Below are 25151 nucleotides of genomic sequence, written 5' to 3' on the forward strand. Positions count from 1 at the left end.
CTGTCTATAATGTCATTAAAGTGCAGCTGTCTACCCTTCTGACTAGAAGTACAGCTGGGGGGAAGTGTTAATGGTTAAGAGATGTGTTTTTGGTTTTTTTTTAATTAAACCCTTGGAGGTGTGGGTGGGGCTTGAATTTATCTCTAACTGTTAAACTACATGAGGAAGAATGGCAGTTTGGCTGTAAAAAGTGCAAGCTGCCACACAAACTGGACTGTCAGGGAGAAAAAAATGCAGGGGTACTCTTCTGTCAGCCAGAGAGACTTGCTGCTTGTGATGGTTAGAGTAGAAGCCAATGTCCCAGCTGTGACGGTCACGCAAGGACTGAGGCTTGCCCTAAAGGCTCTTTGCATGAGTATAACTACTTCAGGTAAGGGTGTAGGTTTTGTACCAAGATTGTTATCCCAGTAAAAGCCGTGCTGGGAATCTGATGCTAATATAGCTAATTCTGGCTCAGGAAGTAGAATAAGCTATATCCTTCAGTACTTTCATACCTGTTCAGTTGTGAGGTGCTGCTCTCAGCCCTTGTCTAGGGGGGAATTGAACTCTCAAATAACCCTCCAGGTGGATGGGCTGTTCTGGAATAAAAAGTGATATCTGAGAGGCTGGTCTACACTAAAGCTTAAGTCAATGTAACTTAGATTGCTCAGGGGTGTGAAAAAGATTCCCCCCCGCCCCCCCAGCAACATAAGTTACATCAACTTAAGCACTATCCACACAGCGTGCTGTCGGTGGGAGATATAGCTCTGTCTCTCACGGAGGTGGAGTAATTATGCCGATGGGAGAACGCCCTCCTGCTGGCATAGTGTCTTCACCAGACATGCTACAGCAGCACCCATGTAGCGCAGTAGCGTAAACTTGTCCTAGAAGTGTTCACGGGGGGGAGCTATTTCAGAATAGCTTGCTTGGGTCTAGCTATTCTGTTTAATTTCCCTCTGTAGGCAAGGCCTCTGCTGTAAATCAGGCACCTGCATGGCTCCTGCAGGCCTGCTGCTTCTCAGACCTTTGAGTTCTTTACACGTTCCTACTTCACACTCCTGTGCCTGCAGGCAATCTCTCCTGCCCCCATGCAAAACAAAAAGCAGCCTTCAACAACCAGGAGCAACTTTCAACATGTTCTTTAAACAAAATCCACTGTAGGGTCTGTCTTTATAAATGCATTCATAGAAAACAAGGGCAAGGAGGAAAGTGCTATAAAGAAAGTTAAACATTTGTCTCAAACTGTCTGGGGTAGGCACAATTTTACCCCAGGGGGAAGAGCACTCAGCAGAAATTGCAACCTTCTATTTAAAAAGAATTCCTTTAAAAATAGCTCCCTCCCATTTGCACTAAGTACCAGTGAGAATATTTGGTCTTTAGAATTAGCACTGTAAGCACCAAGCATGTTAAATACAAAGCAAGCCTGCTCAAGCAGTGAGGAGGTGCCAGACAGCCCTATACCACTGAAAGGGACTTTTAGCGCTTAGGCCCTGGTGGAGTGCACGCTCAGTACATAATCCAGGAAGGCAGCCCCTAGTCCCTTCCAGGAGTGGCAAAGTGAGAGAGAAGTACCATGCAGGATCACAGCGGGGCAACATGCTGTCTCATCACCACAGAGTCCATTCTTGGGAGTTTGGCCTATCTTAAAGCAAGCCCAAGCATGCAAACCTACAGCAGCTGCATTCTAACAGGGCCCATTCATCTACAGCAGAGAGGACAAACCATGAATACGGAGTTACTTTCTGCCAGGCTAGAAAGTGGCTCTTTTCACAGGGACTCCTTCAAACAGCTGAGACAAACTCAGAGTACACATGCTGAGGCTGCTTTAAAGATATTCATGGGGCAAGGGACAGAAGGTCCCTTTCCTCATCTCTACCTGAGAGGAGTTGCAGCAGTGCCTTGGGAGAGATGATTCATCTCATGACATAAATGAAACAGGTCAGTTAGAGCACACAAGCAGCACCTGGCAAAGCTGTCCCCTTCTATGGAGGAACAAAGTCTCATTAAGCAGCAGCAAGGTGAGGAAACAAACAGTGATTCTAGGGGTGTCTCTTCCACATTGCTGGATACGGAAGGTTCTCTAGTATTTGAGTGGGCAGGGAATCCCCTGGGCCCCCGGCCAGTTTCCCTAACACCATTTGTCACAGCACATTTAAAACAAGCTATAAAACAAATGCTGGGTTCCAATTAAAGGGACAGACAGGAGTATCTACCCCTCCAACTTTGCCTCTTATCGTCCATACATCCCAAAAACCAGGAAGCTGAAGAAGACAGTCACCCCAACCAAGGAGATTGTGGCCGGCGCAGTGAAGAACTGGCGGTAGTTGATGCGGCAGTACCAGATCACAGCCAACATCACCACGAAGACAGGGAGCATTAGATTCCCTATGTTCACCGTGAGCCCTGCTGCTTCTGCTGGGGTGACCACCGAGTCAGGAATGGGGGAGCTGGCGGCCTGCGACAGGTGGCAATGGATCACACAGTTGTCCATGATATTGAGGGAGCGGAGAGTCCGGGCCTGGTCCTGGAGTAGCTGGCCTCGATAGATAAACTTCATCTGATTTTCTTGTCCTGGGAAATATTTGCTTTTCAGGAAACCAGAAAGAGGCAAAGTTTAGAAGAGATGCTTTAAAAACACCAGTCCTAAATGCAGCCAAGACTGGGCTAGTGACTCGCATAAAACCCAAACAAAACAACGTAGCAAGGTTAAACCTCATCAGGATTCAAATGTAGTCAGTAATTAATGGTCAATTTCACCAGCCTTCCCAAAACAGGTCAGCAACTACTAACAGGAGGAGTTTAAGTTTACAGAGCGGGGAAGTTACATACCCCGATGACTGTTCCTGCCAATTCTAGCTGCCACTGAAGATAAACAGGAAAATGAAACCATGTTCACAATGGGTTCAAACAATTGTTTATTTGTGCATTACACCAGCCCGTAGAGGCTCCAATCCAGATTAGCCCCACACTGCGAGACAGTACTTGCCCCAGAGAGCACATTATAGCCATTAGGATTTAAGGTTTACCTCTTGGCTATACAGGGTTCAAAAAAGAACGAGATGAATTCATGGAGGATAGGTTCATCAATGGCTATTAGCCAGGATGGGCAGGGACAGTGTCCCTAGCCTCTGTTTGCCAGAAGCTGGGAATGGGTGACAGGGGATGGATCACTTGACGATCACTGTTCTGTTCATTCTCTCTGGGGCACCTGGCATTGGCCACTGTCGGAAGACAGGATACTGGGCTGGATGGACCTTTGCTCTGACCCAGTAGGGCCATTCTTATGTTCTTGTTACAAGAACAAAAAAAGTGAAAGATCAAAACAAAATAGGAAGTGTATAAGGCACTGTCCAGACAAATAAGACAAGGTTTGCTGCCCCAAGGTGCTTGCTGTCTGCATGGGACAATCAATAGCCAAAGGCAAGGGGGGGGAACAACACAAAATATCAAGTGTGGCTGAGTGGGTAGGGCACTGGAGTGGGACTCAGGCAAGCTGAGTTTCATTCCTAACTCTGCCACTGAGTTGCTGGGTGACCTCAGGCAAGTCACTTCCCCTTCTGTGCCTGTCTCCCCAGTGGTAAAAAATATGGATGGGGATACTGACCTGCTCTGAGATGTACTGATAAAAAGGGCCATAATAGCACAGACTGACATGTATACAAAAGTAAGAGCCAAATCCGTCCAAGCCTTCACTTACCAGTGAGGGGCACATCGTTAGACACCCCAGAGACAGATTTAACGATTGCTACTCATTTATAATCGGGCACTGCCTAGAGGCTCCACTGCACCAGGCACTCTACAGACACAAAAGGGACAATCCTCACAGAACCTATGGCAGTGCTTGCTGGGGGAGGTTTGCTCACTTTAACTCTGGGCCTCAGATTCAAGTGGGATCCTTTCCCCATAGACTGACGATCCCTTTGACGGCTCTTACATGGAACTTACCTCTTGAGAACACCCACGGTGTCCTCCGGTCTCACCATGGCCACCTCTTCTGTGTCATTGAGGAACTTGAGACGCACTTTGATGAGCCCGGAGCATGGCTCACTCTCCTCCCCGATGTGTGACATTTGCGAGGTTCCTTGGCTCTCTTGACCCGGCCGTTCTAGGGCATTGGACTCGCTGGCTGATGTCCTTTTGGGCAAGCCTTGTATGTTCAGCAGATGGTCGAGGCTGGAGTCAGAGGTGCTGCCATTGCCCCCCTGCTCAACTGCAGGGCCCAAGTTGGATGCCGCACCCCCTTCCTCTTCTGCTTTTTCTTCTGAACTATCAGCAGACCCCTGGGGCTCAGTAGGCTCGGACGTTACTGAATTCCCCACGTACCGTTCAACGTGGCTGAGATGGATCACAGAGGATTCGCCCGTAGCTACAATAGTTCCCAAAAGCAGGTTGCTACCATCTGCTACGTAAGTGGAAAGCCACGCCAGAACCAGAGCCAGGACAAGAACCACCATGCCAGTCACCACCGTTACTTCATCCCCCACCCCTTCAAAGATGGTCATGCCAGGGGGCTCCATCTCTTGGCTTCTTGCAGGAGCTCAGCTGCAAAGAAAAAGGCAAAAGGAACTCAGCTCCAGCCATGAACCAACAAAAGGATGGTGCTCCAGAAGGGTAACAAACTGAGGCGTGTGGAGCCTAATAGGAGAGAACCAGGAAGTGAGAAGCAGTAGTTTCTGCCTTTCCAATTCCTGAGACCCTTGCTCTGTTTTAACATTTGTCCCTTTCTCTTAAAAACAAAGAGCACAAGACCCCCATCAAATGAGACACGCACAGCAAGCAGGTAAGGGAACTATAACCAGCCAGGTTAACATGAAAGAAAATTAGACAGGCTCTCCTAATGTCTGTCGTCTTAGTTCTTTATCCTCTAGCCGAGAAGCAGGCGTGGCAGAAATAACTTCCAAAACTACAGTTGGTTTGTTTTTATGACTCCCCCGAACGTGACTGCCACATTCCAGCACAGTGTAGCTGTTTTTCTCCTAGCTCAACTTTGCCACACAATCCCAGCACTGAACATAAACAGTTGCTGTCCAGCAGTGGGGACCTCTGGCCTGTTTTGTGGCTAAGTTCACTTTTCAGATTTGACACGCAACTGCCCTTAGTGTATCTACCAACTACACAACAAATCAGTGGGAGGGGAAGGGTTCTCTCACACTTATCTTTATTACTGGCATAGCAAAGAGGAGAGGAAAGGAAGATAATACAGAACTAGAGAAAGTTTACACAGGTAGAAGCAAAGCAAGACCACGTTCCGAAAGTTAAATATCAAATCAATTTAGCAAATTGCAAATAAGCTTTTTCCACAGCAGCTCCTTTATTAATCCTGGTATAATGGACCATTCAGGTATGAAACATCCCCAACCAAATACACTGACAACATTTAAGACATAATAACCATATTAGAATTGCAAGGAGAAATTCTTCCATGGTGCCTTCCACAGCAGAAGACGTAAGCAGAACACGTGAGCTGTAAAATCAGAACAAACTAGCACGTCTCACAGATGAAGAAAGAACACATTCTGTGCCTTAACCACAGAACTCCCGGGGCTCATTCTTAGTTTGGCATTGGGCAGGTCACCCTTGTGGCTCAGTTTCCCCATCTGCAAAATGGGAATGGTGATATCAGCCCATGTCATAGGAGGCTCATGAAGGTCAACTCATTCGTTTTTAAAGGTCTCAGAAAATAATGTGAAAGTGCTCTAGAATGGCAAAGCAAAGATACAGAAAAGTTTAAGTGATTGGACACACAATGTACAGATACAGAAAAGTCCCTTCCATGGATCAGGGAAAGACATGCTAACTCACAACTCAGACATTTTTAGAAAAGGAAAAAAACATATTGCCAGGGTCCGCAGTTACTCAGCTTCTCATTAGAAAAATAGCCAACCCCTCTTCTTCCACATCTCTTAGAAGCAAGTCTCTGTAACAAAGACCTGAACTTGAAATCATAAGTAGAGAAATTAAATTTTGGGAACAAGTGTCACATAGAATCCCTCAACGTGGATTCAGTTCAATTTACCATGGAAGACTGTGATCTAGTGATCAGCGTGGGGGACTTGGAGTCAGGACTCCTGGGTCCTAGTCCTGGCTCTGCCGCTGACTCATTATGCGACCATGGACAAGTCACTTCCCCCTCCGTCTCTCACTTTCCTCATCTGTAAAATGGGAACATTCACTCACTCGCCATAGCTGCCCCACAGGTGGGGCGCTGAGGGTTGGACTGGCTAATACTTACACAGAGCTTCTGGGAAGCATCTATGCTATTCACACACTCAGCACCATTGCTAGTGTCGTCTAAGAAAACACCAGTGCGTGCGTGGCTAGCGTGCGTCTGTTGGACCACCGTCTGAAAGGAGACAGCACAGTCTGCCATTTCATACAGTGCTGAAACTGAGACCGGTTCTCCCCTTACGGTGCTGCAAAAATCTAAGATGATGAAACACCTGGCGCAAACCCAGGCCAGCAGGACCAGAAGCCCAGGGCTGCCCCGTCTGAGACGGGTGGGACACCTGCATGGCGCATAAAGGAAGAACTTTGTTTCCTAACCCTCCTTGAGCCCTGACTTTCCCCTGCCCTTTTACACGGCCAGGAGGTACCTGCAGCCAGGGGTGGGAAGGGAACAGAAAGAAACTGTGGCCTGGGGAGTCACCGAGGCCTCTCAGACCTGGGTGGGGAGGGGGGGGATTAGACCCCGCTTGTGGGCTGCGTCTTAACGACACCAAGCGAGCAGGGAAAGGGCATTAATGGGGGGGGGGGTGTCACAGTCCCACGAGATGACACAGTCCCTACTGTGGGGGAGAGGCAGAGCCAGGGGAGGGGGACCAGCCCGGGGGGGAGGGTTAGACCCCCCGGAGCGGGGGAGGAGTTCGAGCCCGGGGGGGGGGTTAGACCCCCCCGGAGCGGGGGAGGGGCCGAGCCGGGGGGAGGGGGACCAGCCCGGGGGGGGGTTAGACCCCCCGGAGCGGGGGAGGGGTTCGAGCCCGGGGGGGGGGACCAGCCCGGGGGGAGGGTTAGACCCCCCGGAGCGGGGGAGGGGTTCGAGCCCGGGGGGGAGGGTTAGACCCCCCGGAGCGGGGGAGGGGCCGAGCCGGGGGGAGGGGGACCAGCCCGGGGGGGTTAGACCCCCCCCCGTAGCGGGGGGGGGGCCCGGTCCGCTCACTACCACTGACCTGGCACTCCCGCAGTCGCCTCCTCCTGTCCGAAGGCCCCCCCCGCCCCCATACACTACACGTTCCAAGCACACGCCGCTCACGTCACAAGCACACACGCAGAAAACAACGACGTTTCACGCACGCGCCGCAGACGTGAAAGGGAGAGGGCGGCGTGAGGGGGGGGAGGGAGCTAGGCCGGCGCTCGCTGGTGACGTCATACGAGGAGCCGAGAGGGAAGGGGCGGGGTCAGCCGCGAGGGGAGCGGTCGGGATGATCCGAACCCGCCCCCGTAAAAAGTCCCTTCAAGAGGGTTGGGCAGAGGGGGCGGGCTCAGCAGTAGGGGGCGGGGCCCCGTGCGGCAGGGGCGGGGCCAGGAGCAGGGGGAGGGGCTTCAGCTGTTCTGGGCTATATAAGCTGGGTGGGGCTGGGGGTGACTCTAGCCCAGGCTGCAGCCGGGGGCCTGCACCAGGGGCACAAATTAGAAAAGACCCAGCACTAGGGGAAAGACTCAGGGAGGGAGCAAAGAGAAGGGGGGGGGGGAACCCCACATGATTGTAGTTGTCAAAGTGCTGAGTAGGGCCCTGCATCCCGCCGGGGGACCTGCTGCCATAATAGCAGGAGCCAGATAAAAATTCAAGACACAGAATGCGGGAGGAGACGTTGTGGGGTGGGAGGGGGGTTTACAAAATGAGTCCCAGGCAAGGCTCTACGGCTGAGGGAGGAGGTAAAGAGAGGAGCTGTGAATCCCTTGAAAATAGCTGAATGTATGAGGAGAAGCCTTGGGAACTTTATGAAGAGCCAGAAGGTTACAGGGTAGTGCTGTGCTGGTGGAGTGTATTGCTAAAGCACAGGCTGGAAAAGGCCTTGCCGCTAAAATCCTGGGGAAAATAAAAGCAGACTGCCAGCCACCCAAATCTGTGAGGCAATCAAGTGGGGGAATATCTGGGGTCCCCTTGGCAATGACTGAGGGTGGAAATAAAGCATGTATAGGTGGGGACCAAGCGCTAGTCGTTATGTGAATAATTAGTGGAGGTGGGGTGAGAGCAAACCGTCCACAGCTGTGCAAATTATGTGTAGAAGAAGGGCTTTATCTGCCAGGGTTACGCTAGGCTAGGAGAGGTTTTGGATGAAACCATATCTTCTGTCCCCAAAAAGAAAAGGAGTCCTTGTGGCACCTTAGAGACTAACCAATTTATTTGAGCATAAGCTTTCGTGAGCTGCAGCTCACTTCATCGGATGCATACTGTGGAAAGTATAGAAGATCTTTTTATACACACAAAGCATGAAAAAATGGGTGTTTACCACTACAAAAGGTTTTCTCTCCCCCCACCCCACTCTCCTGCTGGTAATAGCTTATCTAAAGTGATCACTCTCCTTACAATGTGTATGATAATCAAGGTGGGCCATTTCTAGCACAAATCCAGGGTTTAACAAGAACGTCTGGGGGGGGGGGTAGGAAAAAACAAGGGGAAATAGGTTACCTTGCATAATGACTTAGGCTTGAATAGAGACTGGGAGTGGCTAAGTTAATTGTATCCAATTTGCAAATGAATTCCAATTCAACAGTCTCTTGCTGGAGTCTGGTTTTGAAGTTTTTTTGTTGTAATATCGCAACTTTCATGTCTGTAATCGTGTGACCAGAGAGATTGAAGTGTTCTCCGACTGGTTTATGAATGTTATAATTCTTGACATCTGATTTGTGTCCATTTATTCTTTTACGTAGAGATTGTCCAGTTTGACCAATGTACATGGCAGAGGGGCATTGCTGGCACATGATGGCATATATCACATTGGTGGATGTGCAGGTGAACGAGCCTCTGATAGTGTGGCTGATGTTATTAGGCCCTGTGATGGTGTCCCCTGAATAGATACAACGGGCTTTGTTGCAAGGATAGGTTCCTGGGTTAGTTGTTCTGTTGTGTGGTATGTGGTTGCTGGTGAGTATTTGCTTCAGGTTTGGGGGCTGTCTGTAGGCAAGGACTGGCCTGTCTCCCAAGATTTGTGACAGTGTTGGGTCATCCTTCAGGATAGGTTGTAGATCCTTAATAATGCGTTGGAGGGGTTTTAGTTGGGGGCTGAAGGTGACGGCTAGTGGCGTTCTGTTATTTTCTTTGTTAGGCCTGTCCTGTAGCAGGTGACTTCTGGGAACTCTTCTGGCTCTATCAATCTGTTTCTTCACTTCCGCAGGTGGGTATTGTAGTTGTAAGAATGCTTGATAGAGATCTTGTAGGTGTTTGTCTCTGTCTGAGGGGTTGGAGCAAATGCGGTTGTATCGTAGAGCTTGGCTATAGACAATGGATCATGTGGTGTGGTCAGGGTGAAAGCTGGAGGCATGTAGGTAGGAATAGCGGTCAGTAGGTTTCCGGTATAGGGTGGTGTTTATGTGACCATCGTTTACTAGCACTGTAGTATCCAGGAAGTGGATCTCTTGTGTGGACTGGACCAGGCTGAGGTTGATGGTGGGATGGAAATTGTTGAAATCTTGGTGGAATTCCTCAAGGGCTTCTTTTCCATGGGTCCAGATGATGAAGATGTCATCAATATAGCGCAAGTAGAGTAGGGGCGTTAGGGGACGAGAGCTGAGGAAGTGTTGTTCTAAGTCAGCCATGAAAATGTTGGCATACTGTGGGGCCATGCGGGTACTCATAGCAGTGCTGCTGATTTGAAGGTATACATTGTCCCCAAATGTAAAATAGTTATGGGTAAGGACAAAGTCACAAAATTCAACCACCAGGTTAGCCGTGACATTATCGGGGATAGTGTTCTTGACGGCTTGTAGTCCATCTTTGTGTGGAATGTTGGTGTAGAGGGCTTCTACATCCATAGTGGCCAGGATGGTGTTATCAGGAAGATCACCGATGGATTGTAGTTTCCTCAGGAAGTCAGTGGTGTCTCGAAGGTAGCTGGGAGTGCTGGTAGCGTAGGGCCTGAGGAGGGAGTCTACATAGCCAGACAATCCTGCTGTCAGGGTGCCAATGCCTGAGATGATGGGGCGCCCAGGATTTCCAGGTTTATGGATCTTGGGTAGTAGATAGAATATCCCAGGCTGGGGTTCCAGAGGTGTGTCTGTGCGGATTTGATCTTGTGTTTTTTCAGGGAGTTTCTTGAGCAAATGCTGTAGTTTCTTTTGGTAACGCTCGGTGGGATCAGAGGGTAATGGCTTGTAGAAAGTGGTGTTGGAGAGCTGCCGAGCAGCCTCTTGTTCATATTCCGACCTATTCATGATGACAACAGCACCTCCTTTGTCAGCCTTTTTGATTATGATGTCAGAGTTGTTTCTGAGGCTGTGGATGGCATTGTGTTCTGCACAGCTGAGGTTATGGGGCAAGTGATGCTGCTTTTCCACAATTTCAGCCCGTGCGTGTCGGCGGAAGCACTCTATGTAGAAGTCCAGTCTGCTGTCTTGACCTTCAGGAGGAGTCCACCTAGAATCCTTCTTTTTGTAGTGTTGGTAGGGAGGATAGTGAGACTACACTGAGGAGTTTAGTGAGAGGATTGGGAAAATGGGGTAACTTTAACAAAACTCTGCAAACTCAGTAGCTGAGTCTGCTTTGCTGTAAAGATAGGTCCCTGAACTCCTGTCCTGGCCCCTTGGGATCCATCCCTGGCCCCAGGGTCAGAGCATGGGTCGGGCTGGGAGCTCAGCCTGGCCCCAGGGACTTGTTCCTTCCCCGTTATAGGGGTTTAACTCTAACCCCAGGGACATTTCACATGTAGGGAAACTGAGGCAAGGAGACAACCTGCTCAAGGCCATCCAGCAAGGGAATGGCAGAACTGGGGATAGGACCCAGGGGGGCCAGATTCAGACCCTGCTCTACCTAGCAGACCACGCTGGAAGGAAAAGTAGCCACTTGTTGGGTAGAGCATGGCTTGTGTTTAACAGTAAACACCAACAGTAGGTAACCGTTCGAGGGAGGGAATTAAGAGGCCCATGTCCTCCAGGGCAGGAGGTATGGAGGCAGCCTACAATTACCAAAGTACTGTTATTAATCATGTTTATTGCAGTAGGTTCTGTACAGACACAGAGTGGCAGAGTCCCAAAGGAGCTTACATCCTAAACAGACCAGACGGACCTAAGGGTGGGGGCAGAACACGCAGAGGGAACAATGGGGTGGTGACAAATGCTATGTATGTTCCATTATTATCATTGGTTTTGAAGAAGAGTTTGGTTAGGAGAGGACTCGGCTCACTGGAAGGAAGAGGGGCTGTTGATGGGGAGGGGAGAAGAGGGTAAGACTCCAGGAAGAGGGGGGCTGGAGCAAACAGCAATCACAGGGCAGAGAAAGTCCAGTCAAAACTGAAGAAAGTACTTTGCTGGATCCTGCTTTGCTGGTCCTGCCTGCTCTTACCAGCTGCTTCCTTGGTGCTGTGTTTCCACAAGGACAAGACACTACAGTTAAGTTTCCATTTCAAGAGTAATTACCTGTGTTGCTCTGGGGAAAACATTTCTGCTGGAGAGGAAGGATGGGTTTGTGGTTAGGTCACAGGAATGGGACGGGGGAGATCTGGTTTCAGTTCCCAGCTCTGCTTCGGACGCTCTGTGGGACCTCGGGTAAGTCACGGAATCTCTCTAGGTGCCTGTTCCCACCCGTACAGCGGGTGACCACGGGGTCCTGCCCCACAGGGGCACTGTGCAATACAGCCACTGAAGATTGTAGCCGTCTGAGTAGCTGAAAGAGAACCAACAGACCTTGCTGCTGATGTTTAGTGCCCTCTGGGGAGGAGAGGTGTAAAGCACGGGGAGGGGAAGGATACGCTTTAGCCCTGGATAATCCCCCATGCAGGCTTAAGGGCTCAATTTTGTATGACAGTAGCACCTACAAGCCCTAGTGGTGGACCAGGATCCCGTTGTACTGGGCGCTGTATAACACCCCCCTCTACCCCCCCAAAAAAAGGCCCTAGCTATTCTGCAGCTGATATGCAGCTGCTGGGCCCTCTCCAAGCCGTAGCTATGTAAAGCTAGCCTGGTGGAATCGGGGGCCGCCCAGGAGCCTGTCCCTGCAGTGGGAAGTAGGTCACCACGCTAAATAATTAAGGATGCAGCTGTGCTTAGGCTGATGCAGGCCTGAAGATGCTGATGTGATGAAAACCAGAGCTGCTCAGTATCAAGCTGAGATGTTGTCAATAAATAGACTGCGTGGCTCAGTCAGGCGGCTGGTGTGTCCTGCTGCGAGATCTGGGACTCCAGACAGCGCTCCTGGCAGACTGGCACGTCCCTGCTCTCCCTCTCCCCTTAGTTACCAGGCTTTCCCCCAGACGCTGGGACAGGAGAAGGAATGTGAAACCACCAGAATTGGCGTAGGGACAGGAAAAGCTCTTTGGCGTTTGAAAGCATTGAGAGAGGGATGCAGCTGCGCTGTCTAGTAGCTGGTAGGATCCCAAAGTTGTTGACAGATGGCAGCACCGAAATGCAGCCACCTCTGGGGGAAGATAACCAGCTCACAGCAACCTGCGAAAGCAGGAGAATGGGGCGGGTGATATTAAGAATGAAAAGGGCCCTGGGATCTGTAGAGGGCACCCCTGGGGATGTTTCCTCCTACAGACCCCATGCAGTAAAGGAGATGGAACTCAGCTTACCTACCCCCAGAAGAAGGATGGGGAGAATGAACCCTGGCTGAGCTAGGAGCCTGTCGCACAGGGCTAGATCCCCAGCTGGTGTGAGTCAGCCGAGGGGCCTGTGTCACACCCCTGCTTGTTCTGCTGTTGCAAGGTCCAGGGGACTGGAGGGAGGCTCTGGAAGACTAGCCTCAGGGGCTGGTACTGCCTTCTAGGTGAAGATGGAGGGAGGATGCAGAATGAGCAGCAAGTCAGATTGCAACAAAGCCCGTTGCCAACTGTGCCCACATATCTATTCAGGGGACACCATCACAGGGCCTAATAACATCAGCCACACTATCAGAGGCTCGTTCACCTGCACATCCACCAATGTGATATATGCCATCATGTGCCAGCAATGCCCCTCTGCCATGTACATTGGTCAAACTGGACAATCTCTACGTAAAAGAATAAATGGACACAAATCAGATGTCAAGAATTATAACATTCATAAACCAGTCGGAGAACACTTCAATCTCTCTGGTCACGCAATCACAGACATGAAGGTCGCTATCTTACAACAAAAAAACTTCAAATCCAGACTCCAGCGAGAAACTGCTGAATTGGAATTCATTTGCAAATTGGATACTATTAATTTAGGCTTAAATAGAGACTGGGAGTGGCTAAGTCATTATGCAAGGTAGCCTATTTCCCCTTGTTTTTTTCTACAGCCCTCCCCCCCCCCCCGACGTTCTGGTTAAACTTGGATTTATGCTGGAAATGGCCCACCTTGATTATCATGCACATTGTAAGGAGAGTGGTCAGTTTGGATGAGCTATTGCCAGCAGGAGAGTGAGTTTGTGTATGTATGGGGGTGGGGGGGTGAGAAAACCTGTATTTGTGCTGGAAATGGCCGACCTTGATTATCATGCACATTGTAGGGAGAGTGGTCCTTTTGGATGAGCTATTACCAGCAGGAGAGTGAGTTTGTGTGTGTGGTTTTGGGAGGGGGGGGGGGTGGGGGGTGAGAAAACCTGGATTTGTGCTGGAAATGGCCCACCTTGATTATCATACACATTTTAGAGAGAGTGGTCACTTTGGATGGGCTATCACCAGCAGGAGAGTGAGTTTGGGGGGGGGGGGGGCGGAGGGTGAGAAAACCTGGATTTGTGCTGGAAATGGCCCAACTTGATGATCACTTTAGATAAAAGAAAAGAAGTACTTGTGGCACCTTAGAGACTAACCAATTTATTTGAGCATGAGCTTTCGTGAGCTGTAGCTCACGAAAGCTCATGCTCAAATAAATTGGTTAGTCTCTAAGGTGCCACAAGTACTGCTTTTCTAGATGCCAAGAGGGTTTGCACTAAGATGGAAGAGGCTATTTGAGGTAAAATGGACTTAGAACTGAAGATCTCCCAGTCACTAACAGATCCACTATAGGGCATGTCATGGCAATAACTATGCCAGTAAAATGCTTATTCTGCAAAAGCATAGCCATTGACCACTGGGGCTAAAGGAGGAGAATCTCCCTTAGCTGCTAGCACTAGAGAGGCTGTGACACACAGTTGGCAAGTCTGATTTCATCCAGTAGAGGACAGTGGTACATTTTTATATAAACACTTCCTCCATTACAATGTTTTAAAGGGAACTAGATAGCATTGGTTTTAAGGGAAAATCCAGACACTCAAAATTCAGTGTTGCTTCTGCAACGTACAAGTTATCATACCAGCTTGGAACAAGAGTCTGAAGTTTGTTATCTTGCTTCTGGCCGCAGCCCCTGTCTAATGCTTAGAGGGGAAAAAAAATTAACCCGCCTCCTGTACTGAACCCAGCCATTCTCTGCTAGGAGTGATGTCTTCTGATCCCCTCCAGCAAGCTGGTATCCTCATGTATATTGCCTCTCCCATCCAAGCCCTGAAAATCAGATCTGGACTCCCCCAAGGCCAGGAGTGTTTGGACTGGGTTGTGATATTCCAAGCTCTGGGGCTCAGTGCTAGTCTGGGTTGGATTCAAGCCCCTCTCTGACAACTTATTGGTTATAAGAGAGAGGGCAGATGGCCCAGTAGTCAAGGTGCTTTCCTAGGACATGGGAGCCCTAGCTTCTATTTCTTGCTGGCCCCCAGTGCCTCAGTTCCCCCTCTGTAGAACAGGGATAAGAGCATAGCCCTGCCTCCTAAGGGCATAGGGAGGTACTTGGTTAGCATGGAAATGGAGCAGAGATTTGATCTATGGCATTGCTATGTCTTCTCCAACTGCTTGGCTCTACCAGGGCCTGAAGCTGTGAATTCACCATGCCAGGAGCACTGCCTGGCCCCTGTATATCGCACCACTGCAGGAAGCTGCACACCCTGCCAAAGAGGGATTTTCCACCCTGGCATCCCCCTCCAAAGATCTCCCCTTAATGGGCCCTGACCAAGGTTCCCTCTAATTTTTGGCAGGCTGTGTGCACAAAAAATTTCTTCTGGGCAAATTTTTGTGCACAGGGTGTTTTGCCATGGGCATGGGGTTTAGGATCTGTGTGCACATGCACACAGCTTAGAGGGAACAGTGGCCCTGACCCTGTTCAGCTCCATCTCCAGGCCCTAGGACAGGAATTCCAAGGTAGAAAGAAAAAAGAGTGAAATTTAACTGCCCCTGGAGCAGGGTTCTAGGCTGGTTTGGTTTTTAAGGCCCCTATAGGCTGTTGGTGGTGTTTAAAGGGCAAAACACTCATACCCTTTTAAAAAGGAAAGCAGAGCAATCCCGGCTTCTATTCCCAGTTGTCCCATTGATTTGCTTGGCTAAATCACTAATATTTCCCCAGCTGTAAAATGAGGTCCTGCTTTCCCACATTTGTAAAGGGCTTGGAGATGGCCCACAGCGGTCATTAGTAACAGCGCTTTCGCTTTGGGACCTGTAACGATCTCCAGCAGCTGCCCTCCGACTTTCTTCGGTGCAAGGTGAAACATTTCCAGATTATGCAGCCTCTCCTTGAAAGGCAATCCTGCCTCTGCATCTAGTGGCTTCTACTGCCCACCTCTCGTGATTTTCCTTCTCGAGATGCAACAGTTGATGACACCAGCATCGACGCCAGAGAGGAGAGTGCTTATACGAACACCCGAGGAATGGCTAAGGGTATTCTCATTAGCAAGGAACCACAGACCCAGGCCTACCCCACAGCAATGCAGGAAAAGATTTAAAACAAACTTGTTTTGAAATATATTTGCTCTAGCTTTTTATTTTACATGGGGAAACTAACGCAGGCTGCCCCTAAAGGGCAAACTGCAGGCAGTTTTTGAGCTCATGAGATTAAAATACATAATCAGGATTCAAGTTAAAAGACTGGATAATAATAACATCCATAATTACATTAGAAGGTTGTTTTTAAAATCCCTTGGAAGGGCTACAATGTGTTCTAGTGGCTAGAGCAGTGGACTGGAGAGCAGGGATCGATTCTCAGCTCTACCACGGGCCTGCTGGGTGACCTTGGGCAAGTCACTTCTACTGCCCCATGCCTCAGTTTACCCCCTTTACAGCTGGGGAATGAAACAGACCTGCCTTTAACTGCTTTGAGATTTACAGATGGAGAGCTGGGTATTTTTAAAAACATTCCTGCTTCAAGGAATAAACCAACAGAGGGGTCAGGAGGAAACTTCCCCTATGGGGAGGTTATTCCATTATTGGTCACTGGCGGTATCCTTGACCTCTCTTCTGGAATGAGCTGGAACGGGCAATTCTTGGACACAGGACAAGATGAGCTTCTGGGCTGGTACTCCCTAGGGCTCTGTCCATTTAGGTCTTTACACCACACTCCTGAATGAGTGCTCCAGTTTGGAAGGGATACACACAACAGGCATCAGGCCTTAGCCACAGGCATTGCAAAACCTGGCAGCAGATTCCATCTGCGTTCATGTTTTGTGCTTTTCAGCTGCTGGCCCGTTTGTGGATCCAAAACGATGCCCTGGTTACAGAGGGTACCGGCATCCCCAAGACTGGAGTTTCTGACCCCAGTTCTTGGTATTTAGAAAGAAGGGTTTAAAAAACAAAAAAAACCCCAAAGACATCAATCAGACCAGTGATCATCCAGCCTAGTGTCCTGTGTCCAGCAGGGGGCAGTATCAGCTGCTTCAGAGGAAGGTGCAGAAAACCCAGCAGAAGGCTGCTGTGGGAGGACCTGCCCCGGGGACAAGGATGAAACATTCCCCGTTCCCCTCAGAGTGAGACGTTCTTTCTGACCCCCTTCGTCAGCATTTGGCTCGTGGCCTGAAGCAGAAAGGGTTTAAACATATAGAGACTCTTGTATTTTAGAAGGCTTTGCTATTCTACCTCAGCATTTCCTTGTTCTCTAGTGAAATGTCCAGTCCTTTCTTTGAGTCCTGCTCAGCTCTTGGCTTCAATGATCTCTTGTGGCAGTGAGTTCCACTGACTAACTAGGTACTGCATGGGGAAGAATATTCTGCTGTGTCAGGTTTAAGTATGCCGCTTTTGAATTTCATTGACCGTCCTTTGTCCTCATATTATATGCAGTAGAGCAGGGTGGAAACTGGTGCTAGCATAAGCCAAACCCTGTTATAAAAGTATATTCAGAAAAGGCTAGATTCTGCCAACCTCACTCATGCTGATCAGCAACTTACTCTAGAAGTAGCCCACGGGGCTACTACTTGGCATGAGTCAACTGACAGAACACAGCCCCTGATGCCTTGGGATCTCAGCCTGTGTTGAAGCCCACTGGCTCTCTCTAGTCACTCGTCAGCAATTCAAAGCTATTCCCCAAAGATCACGCCCGAAGGATGCATCTTCTACTTTCATCGGATGTAGCCCTCAAGAGGGAGCTGCAGATAATCCCGCAGAGACGGGGGCAGTTTGAGTTCGGGGATGGCAGAATGGCACCGTCCTCCCAGGTGCTTTCGCACGGCACAGCGCGCCAGGTGCTGCAGCTGCCGGGGCTGGTTCGTCATCTGGAGAGCAGAGTCGTAAAACATCTTGTGTTCCTGCCAGGACGGAAGGAGGATTAAACGAGGCTCCGTCTATCACAGAGCACAGCAGTTAAGTACAGGGGCAAGGAGAGGCAGACACAAGCTGCTTCCGCAGAGTTAGAGGCAGATCTCCTACCCAGAAGGCCCTCACTTTATCAAGTCCCCCATTGTGCACTCAATAAAGGCTGGAAATGAGAAGGTTTCTAGCCATCCGAGGGAGGGGAACATGGTGGTGGGGCGCAAACAACCAAATTCGCTTTAAGATGGAACTGGATAAATTTGTGAATGGGATGATATGATGGGTGGCCTACCACAGCTGGGGCCTGGACTCTGAGCCAGGAGGTCCCTTCCACGCTTATATCCCAGTCCTCTCTAGACCCTGGAGGACCAAGAACTCTATGGGTGTTCGCTCTACATCTCTCTTTGGAGCCTTTCCCCAGCCAATGAGATCACCAGCATGGAGCGGTGTTTAGGAACCACTGATCTAGTCCCCTTGAGGGGGTTTCTTTATCTGGACCAGGTTTAAAAGTCCCAAGCTATGGAGACTGTCCTGCAGCCACAGATCCCACTCTCTGGTCCCTCAGGCGAGTTGCTCAAAGACCCAAATTCTCGAGGTTATGCAGAATACATGCGATATAGATGTGTACTGGGATGGCTAACATGTCGCCTACAGCCCCAAGCAGACTGAGCATCAGGCTGCATATTAGGCAGCAGCATAAAACCCTCTGTCCCCAGCAGGTACCTCCAGGGCAGACGCTTGCCCTGCTGCAGCCCCAGATGCACCTCATATGGGGGCCAAGCTACCATTCGGCCTCCAGAACCACTCAAGCTGCACCTCTGCCCTGCCTGGTGCCAAGCAGGCTGCGAGCTGGAGGTACCTGCCACATCTCCGGAGGCACCACTTCCACCCAGGAATCGCAGGACGGGATCCGGTCGTAGGAGTTCAGCACGACTTCCAGGGCACGAGGGGCCAAGGAGCAGAACTTCAGCATCTGAGAGCCAGGCGGGAGAGAGCAAAGGACAGGGTGAACTGGCCAGGAGGGCGGAGAAACACAAGGAGGGCGAGGGTGCCAGCCAAGCTAGAGGGAGCCAGAGACGATCGCGCAGTGATGTGGGCCTCAACCCTAGAGCGCTGGGAATTCCTGCTGTCACAGGGTCAGATCCCAGCAAGCGTGGATTCAACTCTCCCTCCCTGCACGCACGATGGAAGGAGCAAACGCAAAGCTTACCACGTGCACGTTTCAGAAGGGACTTAATCCCCCTTGCACTGAGCGAGGTTCACCCTACACTGCTGTACCGCATGGCTGCATTTATACTGTGTAGGTCTGTAGTTGGCAAAGGGGTTTGGGATCCTACAGGAAGGCTCTAGGTGCTCTGGGAACTGCCAGGGACCCGCCTCTGATGGCTGGTGCCAGATACTTCAGAGGGAAATGAACAGCAATCCTATAGATGCAGTTTCTTCCTAACCCCAGCAATTAGTGGCTGGTTTATGCCCTGAAGCATGAGCATGAACCCGTCTCCCAGGCACAAAGGGAGCCTCATACAGAATTAGGATGGAGAGATTAAAAAAAGACCTGTTAGCCCTCATCATCAGAGCAACCAAGGGTGGTGCTGGGGGATTAAGGGAGATGCATTTCACCCCCCACCTTCCCCGGCTTTTACTCTTCTCTTGAGGTCACCCTTAGCCAATGTGACTCGTTTCTACCCGAGGAGTTCAATGCACCTCACAAACGTTAACTCAGCCTCACAACTCTGAGGAGTGAGAAATGGGGAAACCGAGGCAGAGAGCCTCCTCAGTGACTTGCCGAGATCACACAGGGGGTCTGTGGCAAAGCTGGGGCCAGAACCCAGGAGTCTGGGCTCCATGGCCTTCCACTCCTTCCATCACTAGGCCCAACTCCCTCCTCTGAGCGCAGGGGAACAGGACCCAGGAGCCCTGCTCTAACCATTAGACTCCCCTCCCTCCGGAGTCCCGACTGCCAGGCAGTGCTTTAGCCCCCAGGCCATTTCCCTCCCTTACCTTGGGGTGGATGGCCGCCGCCCCGTGAGCCAGCAAGGTGGCGATGATGCTCTCGGGCTGCCCGTCCGGGCACTCCTCCACTGCCTGCAGGGCACAGTCCATGGGCGCGTAGCCGGCACAGTTGCGGACGTTCACGGCAGCCCCGTGCTGGAGCAGCAGCTCCACCAGGCGGGGCTGGCAGTTGCCGCAGGCGTTGTGGAGCGGGGTGTGGTTCTTCCTGCCGGCCGTCCTGGCGTCGGCCCCGCACTCCAGCAGCCGCTTGGCCACCCGGTAGTAGCGCTCGGCCTCGGCAGGCCTGTCGGAGCTGGCGCAGGCGGCATTGAGGGCCGTCTCCCCTTCCCGGTTCCGGTGGGCAAGGGCGGCCCCGTAGCCCAGGTAGAGCTGCAGGTGGGCCTCCAGGCTGTGCTCGGCGGCCACGTGCAGCGGGGTCGTCCGCCGGTCCCTGGTGCTCAGGTTCACCAGGGCCCCGTGCTCCAGAAGCAGCTCGGCGCACCTGCAAAACACACAGCCAGGCTCACCCTTCCCCAGCCCCTACCTCTGCTGCTCCAGGGTGCTTCAGCCTCCGCTCCGAGGCCTGGGGGGGGACTGCCGGGAAGTGGGGGGAATCCTTCTCTCCTTCCCAAGCTGGGTGGGAGAGCTGGGTTCAGGTCCTGCTGCCGGGGCATGGGGCGAACAGGTGCCGCTCCCAGGATGAATTGGGGCTTCGATCGGTCTGAGGCAAGCGTGCTCAGGCTGGGGGCAGCGACCTGGCTGGATCCAAGCTCCATGGGAGGGAGGGCCCAGCATGGAAGCGTCAGGCTCCGCTGGGCTGAGGGTCTACGGGGTGGCTCCTGGCTTCGGCACTAAGCCCTCGTCCCTTGCAGGGGGCGACTGGCAGGCAGCACTGTGGCAAAGGAAGCCCAGACCACACCCCACCCACCAACCCCAGCAGGGAGCATGGAGTACCCTGTGCTCAGGCCTGAGTCCCCTGGGGAATCCGGGCCGCTCCATGCCAACTAGGGCACAGCCCAGGCTAGCGTTGCCTCCATCCCCCAGCCCCTAGCTCCTGCCACAAAGACACAGCCCGGTTCTGGACACATTCTTCGCTTCCCCAGGACTCCAGGGGCTGCGGCTCGCAGGGCACAGAGATTCGGGGCATGCCTGGGCCTGGCAATCACAGGCTTGGCAGCGGGGCCCCTGATGTGCTTGGATCGATCTTGCTGGCTGGGAGCACAAGCCTTCCTCATGACCACCCCCTCGCCCATCAGGCGGGGACTGGAGTGTCTTGTGCCGCCACACCAGCCCCACTGGCTGCTCACAGGGCCAGTGTCAGAGGTAGGGTGACCAGATGTCCCGCTTTGGGGGTCTTTTTCTGAAATAGGCTCCTATTATCCCCCACCCCCTGTCCCAATTTTTCACACTTGCTGTCTGGTCACCCTAGTCAGAGGGCTCTGGAGATCCAGCATCCGCAGGGCCGGGGGAGCAGCAGACAGATTCCCTGGGGCTACCGTTCACACCACGTGCCTCCATCCTGCGCCAGAAGGAGCTCTCCTAGGGGACATTCGCTCGCTGTGGCCCATACAGCCCTCAGCTTCTCTGCAAGGCTGCTGGCCAAGGGGGCCAGCTGGGATCAGAGGGGGAGTCAGGCTGGCATGTGCTGCTTGGCTGAACAGCTGCTTTTCCCTGGAGGCTGCAACTCACGCACCGCAATCTCCGCTTTCATTTAAAAACAAACAAGGCCAAGATTTTCAGAAGTCACAAGTGACTCTGGGGGGGTTTCCAACGGACACCTGGCAGAGAGCGGATTTTCAGAGGGCACGGTCTGGAAGCCAGGCCCCTCAAGGGCAGCTCAAAGAGACCACCCAAAACCAGAGGTGCCCATGTCATGGGGTCACGTCATCACTAGACTTTTGGCCCCACACCTCTAGCCCTGACCATTGGGAATAGAATGGTCAAAATAGGAACCGAGGCAGCAATGTCTGCAGACTGCCTGAAACAATAGCTCAGGGAGGTGCGACCCATCTCGTTGACTCTGAAGACTAGTGACAACCGGTGAAATGAGATCACTTACCTCTTCTGCTACTGATCTAAGCTAGGCATAGCGTGACGATCTAAGGTGGAGCCTTGTGTTGGCTTCTCCAGTGTGGGTGGATCTCTGCCTGTGGGCAGAACTTGGGGGAGTGCCATTTCCCCCCTCCCAAAGTCCAGCTAGTTTGCAAGTCATTGACCTGCCTGCCCTATAGGTCTCTGCTGGTTAGGGTAGAAATTCCCCTTCAAGACATACTTCCCCCACCCCTACCTGCACACTTACCGCAAGGTCTCCGGGGAGGTGCAGAGATGCAGCGGGGCCAGCCCCTCCTCCGACAGCACGTTGGCATTGGCACCATAGCTCAGGAGCAGCTGGGCACAGTCAGCATGTTGGTGGATGCAGCTGTCATGGAGGGCGGCCTTCCCTCCCACCACGGCGTCGACCTCTGCCCCTTGCAGAATCAGGTGCTTCACGCAGTCCCGGTAGCCTCTGGCCGCCGCGATCCGCAAGGGGGAGGTGTGCTTCTTCTGAGGGCTCAGCACCCACAACCCTGAGGGGGGGCAGGTGGGAAGGAGAGCAGGGGAATCTCAAAGCGCCCTGCCCTGGGGTTCCACTCATGGTCATTAAATCGAGACTGCCAACCTCGACTCTGACCATAATCCACCCCCCCGGACTTCCTGGAATTCCTCTGTGGGATCCTGCCCCTGCAGAGGGCTGAGCACACACATGATCTCAGAGTCACAGCGAGGCAGGGGGAGACGGCAGAGAGAACCAGAGCAACTTGCTCAAGATCCAAGAAGCAATGGGGTTTAGGGGCCAGGGCGTCAGGGAACCAGAGCTCTGTTCCTGGCAGGGAAGCTGCCCTGCCAGGGCATCTTTGCCAACTCTCTGCCCCTGTTTTTCCCCTCCCACCACTTACGTGCCTTGGCTATTTAGCCTGCAGACTTTCCAGGACAAGGAGCTACTCTTGACTACATGTATGTACAGCACCTAGCACCCACAGACCTACATTGCAGCTGCTACTGTAATACAAATAAATGAACAACTGCACAGCAACTAAGTGGCAGAGATGGGACTAGAACCCAGGACTCCTGCTGCCCATCCCCTGCTCTCCAGTGGAAGTCACGTGCTCAGGAATGAGCAAAGAACCCAGGAAACCCCAGGGGCTTTCGCTGAACTCTGCTTGGCTCCTTTTTGCCGCACTTGGAGCAAAGCCCCAAGAACCGACACATCCTTGGGAGCACAAGATCTCTGGCTCTGTTCGAGGGGTGTGGGGAAATCATTTAACTAGGGCAGTGGGGGACAGGAAAGCAGTACTCAGCCCTGGGTTTGTTCCAACCACAAGCCCAGAGCAGAAACCCCACCTCCGTACCCAGCTCTGCCGCCCACATCAGCTCCTCGCTGACCATCTCCACGATCACGTTCGCGACAGCCTCGTCTTTGAAGATGCTCTTGATAGTCTGCAAGTCCCCAGTGTACAGGATGTTGTGGACAGCAGGGTCCCGGCAGTATTGGGGACGCCGGGCGGGCTTGGGGAGCAGGGAGCTGCTGGTGGCCGGTGGGAACCTCCTGGTCAGGCATTGCCTTGAGAGAGCCCTCCGACGATCCTCCCACTCCAGCCGCTCTCTCTGTAGGCGCAGGGCGCGCAGGGTGGAGGAAGTGAACGCGAAGGTCTCCCTAGACATTCTCTTGGCTCCGCGGGACGGGGCTTAGCCAGGGCAGCCTTCTTGCCTCTGGGACAGGCAGATTAGTGCCCCCTGCCACCTCCCTCACGCTTGCGAATATGGGTATGAGCAGAAAACCCCTCCCCTTGTTGATTCAGAAGAGAAAGCCAGGCCGTGCTATAAATAGCGGGGATACTTACTCTGGCAGTAAGCAGAAGTTTCTGCAGGGTCATGTTCCATCTGGGGCCGGTGGCGTTTAGAGCCAGTAGCCTGTTGCTGGATGGCAGGAGTTTAAGCAGTCTGGGGATAGAACAAGCCTACAGCAGCCCAGGGAGACTTTCTGGTCAGACATGCAGCCCGAGTGGGAAGCGGGGTTGTCCCCGTACACCCCCCGCAGAGCAGTGGGGCTGAGTCCACAAGGGTGGGGGGGGAGGAAGAGTGGTGACATTCAGTGCCCTGCTCCAGGCTGAATGGTGTAGTGTCACGCCGCCTCCCTTTCCTCGCATGGCCACACTGCGGCCCTCAGGCACCTGCTGTCAGGTCACCACGTGGCCTTGCATTTAAGCCATTACCTTGTCTGACTCAGGGCTCAATTCTGAGAGGTGCCAACAAAGAGCAGTCGTAGGTGGTCGACCCTTCTCAGGATCAGCTCTCCGGGGCCAGGAACTGCTCCTTCTCCTAGTTGTACAGCCACCCCCAGGCCAAATTCAGAATAAAAGGCAGTGCAGAACACAACCCTCGGGCCGGAGAATTTGTAGCCTCGATCATAGACACCTGCGAGGGGGAAGCAGGTCACCTCTCTACAGAGGGAACCAGGGACATTGTGAAGTATTTCCTTAAGCCCTTTCAATTCCAGTCCACAAGTGAAGAGTGAGCAAGAGTGGGAGGAACGGAAACCCCCCCAGTCTACAGATTAGAGAGTTAAATCACAAGCCACGTTTTCACTGGCATCATTGATGACTGATGGTGTTGGCAATTCAAGAGCAGTTTTTAAATAGACCGAGGGGAACAAAACAAAAATAAGTAACCTGCTTGAGGCAACATTAGCACACCGGGCACTTCCCTCCAGCCACATGCGGGAGTCTCCCTGTTGCATGGCCTTCTCTTCATGGGTGCTGGCACTGAATCATGCCAGCCCTGGGCTGCTTTTAACAGGTCTTTGATTTGATTTTTTTTTTTTTTTTTTTTTTAAAAACACAACCCGCCGGCATCCCCTTAAGACCAGGGCCTGGGAAGAGGTCACAGAAGAAGAACAGAGCGGTCAGATCAGCAGGGTGCCAGGAAGAGAGGGGAGCAGAGGGTAAAAGCTTGGCCTTGGCACTCAGGACATGGGGCGAGTGACGCGGTCACTATCTCAAGCACGGCACAGGGATTCCGGCAGGCCTGGCTGCCATCCCAATGCCCAGTGGAGAACGACGCTCACACAGGTGCATCTGATAAAAGCCTTTGTCTGTGGGAAGCAGTGGACTCAATCCTGGAGCTCCTTTGCTTCTCAGTGCTGGGAGTTGCAGTTGCTCAACAGCAGGGAGGATCCAGCTTCAATATCAAGAACTCCGTTGTCCTCATCTGCAGCTCCAGTCCTGTTATGGGCTGGATCACGCAGTCCTTGCACGTGTCTTTCCCCAGTGAGGTCAATGGACAGGTTGCAGGAGCATGGCCTGGGATTCCTTCACTCCCAGAAGGAGCCCAGCCAGCTTCAGTTAATGCTTTAAAGAAGACATGCTCCAGTTAACAGAAGCCTCCAATGCTCCCCCCACAGCACCATGCTCTCCTGGCTAGGAGACAGGCTGGCTTTGCATAAAACCAAAGGGGTGGAAAGCAGGACAGCGGAAGGAAGAGCAT

At 52.1% G+C, this 25151-nt stretch overlaps 2 protein-coding genes across 3 annotated transcripts; both read right to left on the reverse strand.

Moving 5' to 3' along the window:
- Positions 1-1102: 1102 nt before the first annotated feature.
- TMUB2 (transmembrane and ubiquitin like domain containing 2) lies at positions 1103-7268 on the reverse strand. 2 transcript variants are annotated; one of them, XM_048829905.2, is made up of 3 exons: positions 7146-7268; positions 3925-4521; positions 1103-2564 (listed from the first exon to the last, which is right to left on the reverse strand). In XM_048829905.2, the coding sequence occupies exons 2-3, from the start codon at positions 4494-4496 to the stop codon at positions 2210-2212; spliced, it is 927 nt and encodes a 308-aa protein (XP_048685862.1). In that variant the 5' UTR covers positions 4497-4521; positions 7146-7268; the 3' UTR covers positions 1103-2209. The 2 variants fall into 2 exon arrangements, with proteins under 2 accessions (XP_048685862.1, XP_048685863.1); XM_048829906.2 differs by lacking the exon at positions 7146-7268 and adding an exon at positions 5996-6111.
- An 8591-nt stretch (positions 7269-15859) lies between these two features.
- On the reverse strand, positions 15860-25024 carry ASB16 (ankyrin repeat and SOCS box containing 16). Its single transcript, XM_048830237.2, has 5 exons — positions 23018-25024; positions 21928-22195; positions 19638-20130; positions 18496-18609; positions 15860-17632 (listed from the first exon to the last, which is right to left on the reverse strand). The coding sequence occupies exons 1-5, from the start codon at positions 23328-23330 to the stop codon at positions 17447-17449; spliced, it is 1374 nt and encodes a 457-aa protein (XP_048686194.2). The 5' UTR covers positions 23331-25024; the 3' UTR covers positions 15860-17446.
- Between the last annotated feature and the right edge of the window lie 127 nt (positions 25025-25151).

The sequence above is a fragment of the Caretta caretta genome, chromosome 27 (genome assembly GCF_965140235.1).
Source record: "Caretta caretta isolate rCarCar2 chromosome 27, rCarCar1.hap1, whole genome shotgun sequence".
NCBI classification, from domain to species: domain Eukaryota; kingdom Metazoa; phylum Chordata; order Testudines; family Cheloniidae; genus Caretta; species Caretta caretta.

Excerpts from the sequence above, each read along its gene's own strand:
- ASB16 (XM_048830237.2), bottom strand. The coding sequence starts at position 23,330 with ATGTCTAGGGAGACCTTCGCGTTCACTTCCTCCACCCTGCGCGCCCTG. Across the intron at positions 20,131-21,927 it reads ACCTCCCCGGAGACCTTGCG|GTGCGCCGAGCTGCTTCTGG; the intron begins GTAAGTGTGCAG and ends TGTGTTTTGCAG. Across the intron at positions 18,610-19,637 it reads CGGCGGCCATCCACCCCAAG|ATGCTGAAGTTCTGCTCCTT; the intron begins GTAAGGGAGGGA and ends CCTGGCTCTCAG.
- TMUB2 (XM_048829905.2), bottom strand. The coding sequence starts at position 4,496 with ATGGAGCCCCCTGGCATGACCATCTTTGAAGGGGTGGGGGATGAAGTA. Across the intron at positions 2,565-3,924 it reads ACCGTGGGTGTTCTCAAGAG|CAAATATTTCCCAGGACAAG; the intron begins GTAAGTTCCATG and ends TTTCCTGAAAAG.